The sequence below is a fragment of the Rhinoraja longicauda genome, chromosome 3 (assembly GCF_053455715.1).
Source record: "Rhinoraja longicauda isolate Sanriku21f chromosome 3, sRhiLon1.1, whole genome shotgun sequence".
Taxonomy (NCBI): domain Eukaryota; kingdom Metazoa; phylum Chordata; class Chondrichthyes; order Rajiformes; family Arhynchobatidae; genus Rhinoraja; species Rhinoraja longicauda.
In genome coordinates this window covers 76204023-76216231 of record NC_135955.1, presented here as the reverse complement: position 1 = coordinate 76216231, position 12209 = coordinate 76204023, and the positions used below count along the sequence as shown (strand labels likewise).

The window sequence follows — 12209 nt, the reverse complement described above, 5'->3', positions numbered from 1 at the left end:
ACGGAATCAAGGGATATGGGAAGAAAGCTAGTATAAGAAAATAACTGTAGATGCTGGTACAAATCGAAGGTATTTATTCACAAAATGCTGGAGTAACTCAGCAGGTCAGGCAGCATCTCAGGAGAGAAGGAATGGGTGACGTTTCGGGTAGAGACCCTTCTTCAGACTGATGTCAGGGGGGCGGGACAAAGGAAGGATATAGGTGGAGACAGGAAGATAGAGGGAGATCTGGGAAGGAGGGGAAGAGAGGGACATCGACTTCTCCAACTTTAGATAGTTCCTCTGTCCCTCTCTTCCCTTCCTCCTTCCCAGATCTCCCTCTATCTTCCTGTCTCCACCTATATCCTTCCTTTATCCCGCCCCCCTGACATCAGTCTGAAGAAGGGTCTCGACCCGAAATGTCACCCATTCCTTCTCTCCTGAGATGCTGCCTGACCTGCTGAGTTACTCCAGCATTTTGTGAATACATACCTGGGAAGAAAGCTGGAGCGGGTTACTGATTTTGGATCATATTGAATGGCGGTGCTGGCCCAAAGGGCCGAATAGCCTACTCCTGCGCCTATTTTCTATGTTTCTATGTCCTAGGTACATGTGATAATAATGTATCATTCATTCATTCATTCATTCATTCATTCATTCATTCATTCATTCATTCATTCATTCATTCAGTCATGAGCTGCCAAGTTCTTACTTTCAGGACTGACTTACCTACTGGAGATGTGAGGGTGATGTGAAGGTCCCCTCTCCGTGTGTACTCAATGGTTGCCTCCAGCTGCACATGCTCCAGTGCTTTAATGTGGTTGCTTTGCCCTTCACAAGCTTTGGTGGGGATTTCAACTGTAATTTCTCCACCAGCTTTCAAAGGCCTGAGGAAATGTATGAAATAATTGGCAGGGGACAATTCTCAACAAATCCGATCCATGCTTCCCTCTACATGCCAGTCATTTCTTTATTTGGAAACATTTTCCAAAGCTGGATTTGAAAGAGAGCCATGGAAACAATTTATTGTATGAAGTACATCAGTAATCGTGGTTTCTCCCTAGGATTCTTTGAAATTGCTAATTTCCATTCAGGATCGGTGGGCATGGGGATTGCAACACTATCACTCTCTGACCTGATAGGAAGTTGAAGGATTGTCAACTTATTTATTAAATATCTGTGATTATATATTGCTATATATATTTTTTTTTAACTGATTTCAAGCAATTACATGATTAAAACTATGTAGCTGCAAACAAACAAAAAGCATTTCAGTTTTAATTTTGCAAAAATGCATCAGATTCCTTGTGATTTACTTGGCTCATTAGGCCAACGTTTTCATTTCACAAACTGGCCGACAGTTTGATTAGAAACATAGAAAATAGATGCGGGAGTAGGCCATTCGGCCCTCTGAGCCATGGCTGATCATCCAGAATCAGTACCCCGTTCCTGCTTTGTTCTCACATCCCTTGATTCCGTTAGCCCTACGAGCTACATCTAACTCTCTCATTTGAATACATCCAGTGAATTGTCCTCCACTGCGTTCTGTGGCAGAGAATTCCACTAGTTTTCAGGCTATTTTGACTAAAATGGGCCAAAATGCCTTGGAGATCAATAAATTTCAAGTTATGTCCAAGGCAAATTATATTTCTGCAATATTTTGTCCCAATTTTAAAATGGTAGGACGAGAAACAATCACTGCTCATAAAACTGGTCAGGTTCAAAACAACAAAAGGAAATGCACACAAATGGATTGGATTCTGCAATTCTTTTTAAATCGATTTTGGGGTTTTAAATCAAATTACTAAGAGGTGGTGAACTAAACTCTGTGATTGAGAAAGCTTGTTACCAGAATGTCCATGAGTTTATTAATTTCACTAAATGACTGAGAGAGAAATGTCAGACTTAACACATTTACCATCAATAACCCATTTTTTTGTACATCCTCTGAAACCAAACACAACGTTAAGAGCCAAAATATCGAATGCTCAACTTTCAGAAAGCAAGCAAATACATACTGCTGGAGGTACACAGTCCTGATGCAAGGTCCCAGCCCAAAACATTGACAATTCCTTTCCCCTTCCCACCACCCTATAGATGCTTCTCAGCTTGCTGAGTTCCTCCTGCAGCAGTTTGTTTTTTCTTGCTCCAGGTTCCAGTATTAGCAGTCTCTTGCATCTCTATTTTAGAAAGTAAATTCTTGTATTGAAATAGCATTTAGATGTAGTTCTTATCCTCAAAGTATGCCCAGTCCCACTAACAAACTCCTTTTTTACCCTTGATAGCAATGGTAACCAATCCCTTCCATCAACATTCTGAGTAAATCATTCAACAATGGTGTCGTCAGCATTCCTTCTCTCCAGAGTTGCTGCCTGTCCAGCTGAGTTACTCCAGCATTTTGTGTGTATCAGTTGTCACAAGATCAGTTCACACGCTGGGGTGGAAAAATGGCACCCGAGCAAGTGCGAGGTGCTGCACTTTGACGGTCAAATGAAAGGGGAAAATGTACAATTAGTGAGATGACCCTTAACAGCATTGAAGTGCTGTGGGATCTGGGGTTCCAATTCAAAAACTCTCTGGAAGTGGCAAAACAAGTAGAGAGAATGGTGAAGAATGTATATGATATGACGGGGCATTGAATATAAGAGTCAGGAAGTCATGATGCAGCTTTACAAGTCTTTGGTTAGGTTGTGCGTGGAGTATTGCATGGAGTTCTGGTCCCCCCATTACAGGAAGGTTTGAAAAGGTGCAGAGAAGGTTTACCAGATGATGCCTGGATTGGGGGTTGTTTGCGACAGGGAGAGGTTGGACAGATTTTGCTTGTTTTCCCTGATATGCAGGAGGTTACGGGGAGACCCGATAGAAGTGTACTATAGGGCAGATAGTCAGAACCGATTTCCCAGGATGGTGAAATCAAATATTAGAGAGCATAGATTTAAGGTGAGAGGAGCAGTGTTTAAAGGAGATGTGCAGGGCAAATTGTTTACGCAAAGGGTGGCAAGTACCTGGAACGTGTTGTCGGGGGTGGTGGTTGAGGCAGAGACAATAGTGGCATTTAAGCAACTTTTGCTAGGACATATTGCCATGCAGGGAATGGAGAAATATGGATTATGTGCAGGCAGATAAAAATTAATCTTGGCATCACGTTCGGCATAGACATTGTGGGCCGAAGAACCCGTTCTTGTATTGTACCGTTCTATGACTTTGTTTTTCTTAACACTTGATGTATACATTAACTGTCATAATCTAACATCACTGGTGTCTGAATCACCAAGGATTTAAATTAAGAGATATTTTTGGTAAGATATGAATATCTTTTAATTAAAATATATAATATTTTAAATATCATTGTAATATGAAAGGAAGACAAACTTACTAACCTGGATTCAAATGTATTATCTCTGACAATACACTGCTTCTTTGCTGGTATGCCCTTCCATGTTTTAGGGTCTGCCATGTCAACCAGTGCCTTGGCATTCAGCAACCCAAACCCAAATCTGCTGTTCACCATTAAACCAGCTCCATTCTTCTTCCAACCCAGGTTGTTGGCCAATGGATCATATTCAGAGGTCCAGACAATTAAATGTTGTAATTCTCTCCAAGTGAGGTTTGGACTGTTGTAAAAACATTATCATGAATTATTAAATTATAAATTATGTTTGTGAGTTATTTGAAATTACTACCGTACATGTGATTGATAAATTCAGTCAGTTCATGCTTATACAGTGCTACTACTAATTTCTAAAGTTTCTAACATCCTTGCAGACTCCAAAATCTCTCTCAGTCTTTCTTCTCAGTCCACGTGAAACTGTAATCCTTACCCTATCCTTAACTAAATGAAAGCAGAAAATGCTGGAGACACTCAGGAAACATGTAGAAAAAAAGTAGAATTAGTGTCTCGGGTCAAAGGACCTTCATCAGACTTCCAATGTTTGTAGTATTTGTTTTAATTTTCACCAGCCCATTTCCTTATGGGATTTAGTGGCGCAACAGTTAAATTAGTCCACTAATTTGCAGTACACTGGATGTTAATCTTGGCAAATGTGGTATTTATAGTTGAATAATTAAGTAAATCTGGAAATAAAGAACTAACATCAAGAATCATGTCATTAAAAATCCATCTGCTTCATGAAAGTCCTCCCGGAAAGGGAATCTACTAACCTTCCTTGGTATCTGAATATCAATTATTCGCACTCCTCTGAAAGGGTCCAGAGAATTGTTCAATTTGGGGCAATTATTTATTAAGCAAATGATGGCCCAGCCAATGACATTTTCACATATTGGGAAATTAGTAAATATCTGTTGTTTATCTGATGTAAGTATCAACTAAAGTATTTGTAACTTTGTCAGCGCCCATTATGTGGCAACTTTGCATACCTTGGGCATGCAAAACAAAGACTTGTCACATGTGATGATAAATAAAGTATCAGAAATAGATTAGGAGACAGTTCCCAGTATGGAAATAAGCAGGCTAAATGGTCTGAATTTTCTTCCCTCACACATCCATCGTGAAATACAATGAAATGTAACATTTCATATTCAATCGATTGGCAGGTAGATTTTAAATCATTACAATTGGAAAGATTATTATGTGCTGACGATTTTAATTCCAGGTGAAATTAGTCATTATGACTAACTTCAAATTAGTCATGGAGAAGTAAAAAAAACTGCAAAAGCTGGAAATCTGAAATAAAAATAGAAAATGCTGAAAACACTCAGTAAGTCAACACCATCTGTGGAGAAACAGAGGCAACAGTTCAGATTTTGGCCTCTCACTGCTTACAAAGGATAGGGACTAAATTTCAGTGTCATGTACCATGATTTTAACCAAGGGGATCAATTTTACATGTCTCCTTTAGCCATTAACAGGCTGTGAACCAGCATGATTTTGCATTGGTACTGAAATGCATTTGTTCTCAGGGTTACACGCGACTATGTTCATTACATTGCAGCATAGGTTTCAGTGCAAAGCTGGGAGATGGTACATAACTACATATATTATAAGAAAATAACTGCAGATGCTGGTACAAATCGAAGGTATTTATTCACAAAATGCTGGAGTAACTCAGCAAGTCAGGCAGCATCTCAGGAGAGAAGGAATGGGTGACGTTTCGGGTCGAGACCTTTCTTCAGGCTGATGTCAGGGGAGCGGGACAAAGGAAGGATATAGGTGGAGACAGGAAGATAGAGGGAGATCTGGGAAGGAGGAGGGGAAGAGAGGGACAGGGGAACTATCTAAAGTTGGAGAAGTCGATGTTCATACCACTGGGCTGCAAGCTGCCCAGGCGAAATATGAGGTGCTGTTCCTCCAATTTCCGGTGGGCCTCACTAAGGCACTGGAGGAGGCCCATGACAGAAAGTTCAGACTGGGAATGGGAGGGGGAGTTGAAGTGCTCGGCCACCGAGAGATCAGGTTGGTCAATGCGGACTGAGCGCAGGTGTTGAGCGAAGCGATCGCCGAGCCTGCGCTTGGTTTCGCTGATGTAAATAAGTTGACATCTAGAGCAGCGGATGCAATAGATGAGGTTGGAGGAGGTGCAGGTGAACCTTTGTCTCACCTGGAAAGGCTGTTTGTGTCCTTGGATGGAGTTGAGGGGGGAGGTAAAGGGACAGATGTTGCATCTCGAGAAGTCGATGTTCATACCACTGGGCTACATAACTACATTACTTACTTAGCAATGTATTCCCTTCAAACTTTGAAGTAATAGGAAACAGGGATGATCCGGGGATTTATAGTCCGGTGAGCATCAGATCAGTGGGAGGGAAATTATTGGAGAAGATGCTTAGGGATAGGATTTAATTGCATTTGAAAGAGAAAGGGCTAATTTGGAATAATCAGAATAGCAATAAAAGTAGATATCGAGTGGTAAAGAAGGCATATGGTATGCTTGCCTTCATCACTGGGGACTTGAGTTTGAGAGTGCTGCCTGTCCCGTTGTTATTCCAGCTATTTGTGTCTATCTTCGGTTTAAACCAGCATCTGCAGTTCCTTCCTACACATTTTGCCGGCTCCACTGTGAAATCTCCTCAAGGTATGTCTACTTTGAAGACGTTCTCATTCCTGCTCTCTGACTCTACAACCACGTTTTCCTTAGCTTTTTGCATATCTTTCATTCATTGATCTTTATCTATGTACATCATCGTCGATATCTCTCGTATATCTCCCTTTCCGCTGACTAGTCTGAAGAAGGGTCTCGACCCGAAATGTCATCCATTACGTCTCTCCAGAGATGTTGCCTGTCCCGCTGAGTTATTGCAGCTTTTTGTGTCTATCTTCAAGAAGTCACGTAGCAGCTTTCTGAAACTTTGTTTAGGCTGCATTTGGAGTTGTATGTGCAGTTTTAGTTGCCACATTACAGGAAGGATGCACAGGCTTTGGAGAGGGTGTAGAAGAGATTTACAAGGATATTGCTTGGATTAGAGGGTATTAGCCATAAGGAGAGGGTTTGTCAAACCTGCTTTCTCTGAAGTTTCGGAGGCTGAGTGGAGACAATAGAAGTTCATGAATTTTGAGAGGCATAGATAGGGAACACAGTCAAAATCTTTTTCCCAGCAGGGAAATTTCAAATACTAGAGGGTATCATTATAGGGTCAGAGGAAGTTTAGAGGAGATGTGTGGGCAAGTTGTTTCAGAGTGATGGGTGCCTGGAATGTGCTGTCAGGGGAAGTGGTCGAAGTAGAGAGATAGGCATATGGATATGCAGGCTATGGAGGGATATGGAGCACATGCAAGCTGAAGCCTTTAGTTTAAGTTGGTATCATGTTCCGTGCAGACATCATGTGCAGAAGGAATACTGGTATACTGTTCCATGCTCTGTCTTCCTTGTTTTGGAAAGGATCCGCCTTACAATAGTGTCAAGATTTGTCAATTTCAATTTGTTCCTGCATATAGATTTGTATTCCATAACCGGCCCCCATACGTGCCCAAGTCACTGTAATTTGTGAATGAATCTTTTCATCAGGTAAAAGGTGCAATTCCCAATACTTTTCTTATATAGTTGGATGAGGAATATATATATATATTATGCCATCTACTATGCTTACTCTTCAAGCGGACAATAATTCATTTTCAATGTATTCAATGTGGCTTTTATGACAAGCCAAGGCTAATCAAGTCTTCCACCTCAAAGGTTTTATTCTATTTTGAGAACTGACGTACTTTTGTTCCAGAGCAAGGGCAATAATCCCAGCAGCCAGGGGGGCTGAGGCTGAGGTCCCAGTGTGAGTCTCAGTGCAGTCATTGTGAAGATCGGCACTTGTCTGAAAAAAAGAAAGGAGAGAAACATTTGCCAAGGTTGTTATTTTATAGCATATTATTAAACCATGCTGTATTCTTAAAATAAATATATGACAAAATACATTAAATATATACAGACTTTAGGCTAAAAAAACACATACAATATTTTTTTTAAGTGTATCATTACTTTTGATAGTTATCATTACTTTTCAAATTTGTACAAGATGTTTGTGAAGGCAGCACTTAAATATTGAGTTCAGTTTTGGTCACCCTGCAAAAGAAAATATGTCACTAACGTGGAAAGAGAGCAGAAAAGATTTACGAGGATGTGGCCAGGACTCATGGGACTGAGGAGAGAGATTGGACAGGCGAGGACTTTACTCCTTGGAGCTTATGACATTTGAAGGAGCTTATGGCATCTTATAGCGGTGTATAAAATCATGAGGTGATAGATATGGTGAATACATATTGGATTTTCCCCCATGGGACCAAGAGCTAGAGGGCAAAGATTTAAGGTGCGAGAGGAAAGATTTAAAAGGAATCTGAGGGAAAACTTTTTCATGCAGAGTGTGGTACATATATTCAAAGAGTTGAGAATGGAAGTGGTTGAAGGAGCTACAATGACAACATTTAAGGGACATTTTGGCAGATACATGGATACAAACTTTTTCAAGGGATGTGGGATATGAAGTGTAAGTCTGTCGTGATCAAGGGAGACATTTACTATGTGGTGGCCTCGAACAGTGCGAGTCCAGATTGGTTCTTCAATTTAAAAAAAGACACCTTGTTCTGGTGTAACTCAGCAGGTCAGGTAGCACCTCTGGAGAACATGGGTAGCGTTTCAGGTCGAGACCCTTCTTACTCAAACATCAACTATCCCTGTTCTCCAAAGATGCTGCCTGACCTTCTGAGACTCCAGCACTTTTGTGTATTAACTAGCATCTGTCGTTCTTTGTTTCTATAACTTGGTTTTTCAATACATTTTTGTTACAATTTTGACTGACTAGTGTGCATGGTTGCTGACTGTCCATTTGAACAAATTATCCAAATTTAAATTGTCCATTTGTTGTCATAATCCTTTAAATATTTTTCCTCTGTCCTCCAACCCAAGTTACGCTTGAATGTTGAATGTTTCCCTGGAAGTGCATTTATAGAATCAGTAGGCTGCAAGAAGCAGTTTCACAAGTTGTTCATTCCAATTATATTCCACCTAATTATCAGATTTCTCAAAAAAGCATGCCACTGTCTATTCTGTCCTTTTCTCTATGACTTAATTTTAATTTCCATGACTTTAATAATTAGAAACAAAGGCTATTTTGCCAAGTCTTTCTTCTATATATTTATATCTCCCCATTCCAGGCATATACTCAATACATCTGTCGGTCTGGAACCTCAATGTTATGCTTCCAGGGCTCTGCTTGAGGTCTTCCTCAAGTTTAATTAGATTCATCATTGCCTTATGCCTTTTGTACACAGTATTAATTATGATAATATCTACAGTTCTACCCTATGAATTCTGAAAATGTAATCACTAAATGATGCTGAGATCCTACTACAAACTTCAAATAACTTCTAAGAAGAGTGAAGTGAGAAAATCATAATAAAATAAATAAACAGCTTTGCTTACCAGTCATATACTTACAATTCTTTGATCTGTGTAGTCTCCACTGCTGTAGGCTGTAGCAAGCGTGGAGGAACACTTTTCTGCATACCACGGAGACAGCCCTTGTTGAGAGGCACTGCTTATGGACACAGTGTAGATGCTGTCTGTATATCCATCACAGTCACAGTTATCACCTTGACGACCCCCATTCCCAGATGCCCAGACAAAAACAGACCCTTTTCCTCCTCTACCCTGGAAAAGCATAAGTTTAACAAAAATTTAATCATGGCATCAATTTGTAGAATCATAACAGATTACAGCATTAACTCAATCTAATCCATTAAGTCTATGTTGACTCTTTACTAGATTACCTCCATTAAATCAACCACCATGCTGCTTTCCTATAGCTTAACATCTTCCCCAAATTCAAATATTTACCTAATTTCCCACTGGGAAATCAATTGATCTATTCAAAGAAAAAAGTCTGGCACAACTAATGTTTTGTTCCCCATTCAACATTCCTCATATCACAATCCCCTGCTTGCAGAAATTTCTCCATACTCTAAATCAAAACTTTAAATTGATGACCCATTATTATCAATTTTACAACCAGTAGAACACGACTTTGTGTACACTATTAAAAGGTATTAAATATCATATTTTAACTGTTTTTGCTTCCATGGAGTAATCTCATATTTTCCATTTCTTTATCTTCCCCAATTAGGGTTTCCCTTTCACTCATGAATGTCCCTATCACCTCTGTATTGACCTGTTTACATTTTGTATCTTCAGAACAGCTCTTAAATAATGATCTGATAAGTAAGTGTAAGAAGGAACTGCAGATGCTGGTTTAAACTGAAGATAGACACAAAAAGCTGGAGTAACTCAATGGGACAGGCAGCATCTCTGGAGAGAAGGAATGGGTGACGCTTCGGGTCGAGATCAATCTTCAAACTAGTTAGGGATAAGGGAAATGAGAGATATAGACAGTGATGTGGAGAGATAAAGAACAATGAATGAAAGATAGACTGGCGATCGTCTTGCAGAACACTTTCGCTCAGCCCGCGTGAACCAAATCTGATCTCGCGGTTGCTGGACACTTTAATTCACTTTCCCATTCCTGCACAGACCTTACTGTCCTCGGTCTCCTCCATTGTCAGAGTGAGGTTAAACACAAATTGGATTAACAGCATATATTTTGCTTGGGCACCTTACAGCCCAGTGGTATGAATATTGATTTGTCTCACCTCAGGTAGCCCCGGCATTCCCTCTCTCTCTATCCTTCCCTCACCCAAGTTGCACTAGCTTCTCATTTTCACCTTACAAACAGTCTACAATGACCTGTTTACTTTATCGTCGTTACATTTTTGCATATCTTTCATTCATTGTTCTTTATCTCTCCACATCACCGTCTATATCTCTCATTTCCCTTATCCCTAACCAGTCTGAAGAAGGGTCTCGACCCGAAATGTCACCCATTCCTTCTCTCCAGAGATGCTGCCTGTCCTGCTGAGTTACTCCAGCTTTTTGTGCCCATCTGATAAGTATGATCTGATAAGTAATGTGCTATAGCTGCTAAGATGTTCTAATAATGGTAATGTAAATTTCTTATCTCATTTGAGGCGGATTGATACTGCACATGAGGTATATTGACAGATATTTTGAATTATTACTCTTTTGCGCATTCAGGAGGAAAGAACATCAGAAAGGTTCAAGTCGGGAAGGATAATGTTTCATCCATTCGGTGATTTCCTACTTGCCTTCTGAATGCCATGTTCAAACGCTTTTTGGGCAAGTCTACCAGGACCTTCCACGGTCTTCCCATCATCATTTGGTCCCCAGCTTGCACTATAAATGTCCACATGCTGTGGGTTGAACCCAATTGAAGTAGCTTCAATCGCATCAGTTACGATACCATCTAGCATCCTGATACCTAAAGGAAAATCCAGATGCCTGAATAAACTTGTCAGTGGCATTGGTTGGATATTTTACTTTTAATTAAAGTATCATTAATTTACATCAAATACTGCAAATAAACCAAAGAATGGAGAATTGCACACATATATTTGGCCAAAAAATTTCAAACTGTACCAATCTATTCCCATATATTTAACTAGTTTTGAGCATTATATAACTTTTAATCTTCGATGTGTGTGATAATTGGGTGATAATTATAGGTTTGTGACCATACTTAACAATTTCCTGTTCACTGCCACATCCTGGTAGGTATTTTACTTCAAAGAAGGTAAACTAAAAAGTGAGTTACTCAGAATCCTGTCATTGTATTCATTTAATAGCAAAGGCAAAGGAACAATGGGATAATCAATGAAATGTAAAGGTAGAGAGAGCTACAAATAGAATTCTACTCATTAATAAAACTGGAAATTACTCTGCAATTTTACCTATAAAAATGCATTCAGTATTTACCATTTCAGCACCTTAGCATAATTATCATTTCATAGGATTGTACAGTGTTTTTTGTAAACAGAATAGTGCATATAACAGTTCACATGATGCTTCTGGCTGCTGTACATTAATCTAGTTATTAACTTCTTAGATGTTCCGGTAACATTTACCGGCACACAACATCACAAATCAAGAACTGGGATTTTATCAATCCACGTTTGTAACACATTTCCCTCTTCACTGGATTCATTGCTATAACCAATAACAACATTTTGGAGCAGAATTTCAGAAAAAAACATTATACCCATGATCATAATCACAACTGCTGCCATAACAAATAAAGTATGTATATTTAGACACAATGACCAAGGTTTCTTCATCGCTGTGTTAAAACATGGAAAATAAAATAAAAAACTAGAAGTTGCCATAGCAGCATAGATATTAAACTCTGCATTACACTTGTAAATAAAAAGCTGGCAAAGGCAGAACATACACACATCTCAGTTTCCCAGAGCCTGTGTAGTTGCCATGTGTTCTGGATTATTAAACAACTTGATTATTTATTTATTTCTGGGATGAAAGGTGTATAATTAACGTGTAATTTAACATATGCTCTCCATTTAATTTATCAGACCTTTCCAGAATGATCAAACCAATTTCCATCTCCACCACATGTTTGGTAATCAACCTTATCAAATCCATTTTTGTTTCAGTCCACTGGAAATATTCAACAACATTTTCCCATTATTTAGAGTTCAAACTACATATTTCTGTGGAACATAACTTCTGAATAATTTTGTAAAGTAAATCAAATCCAGAAAGGAAATGAAGAACTGAAAATGTTGGCAGAATGATGCAGCCAGTAGAGCTGCTGCCTCATAGGTCAAATGACCTGAGTTCTATCCTGACCTCCATTGCTGTAGGTGTAGAATGTGTAGGTTCTTCCTGCCACTGTGTGCATTTCCTCCAAGTCCTCAAGTTTCT

General features: G+C 39.5%; 1 protein-coding gene and 1 long non-coding RNA gene across 2 annotated transcripts in view; one reads left to right on the top strand and one right to left on the bottom strand.

The window, feature by feature from the left end:
- The window catches only part of LOC144592109 (uncharacterized), a 235876-nt gene that overhangs the window by 173965 nt on the left and 49702 nt on the right, over nucleotides 1-12209 (top strand). The window lies entirely within an intron of this gene.
- pcsk1 (proprotein convertase subtilisin/kexin type 1) overlaps nucleotides 1-12209 on the bottom strand; it is a 52353-nt gene that overhangs the window by 6970 nt on the left and 33174 nt on the right. The window contains exons 7-11 of the mRNA XM_078396470.1: nucleotides 10580-10752; nucleotides 8859-9071; nucleotides 7139-7239; nucleotides 3360-3593; nucleotides 709-866 (exon numbers count right to left, since the gene is read on the bottom strand). Of these exons, the coding sequence (XP_078252596.1) occupies nucleotides 709-866; nucleotides 3360-3593; nucleotides 7139-7239; nucleotides 8859-9071; nucleotides 10580-10752 (879 nt within the window). The remainder of the gene's footprint in view (nucleotides 1-708; nucleotides 867-3359; nucleotides 3594-7138; nucleotides 7240-8858; nucleotides 9072-10579; nucleotides 10753-12209) is intronic.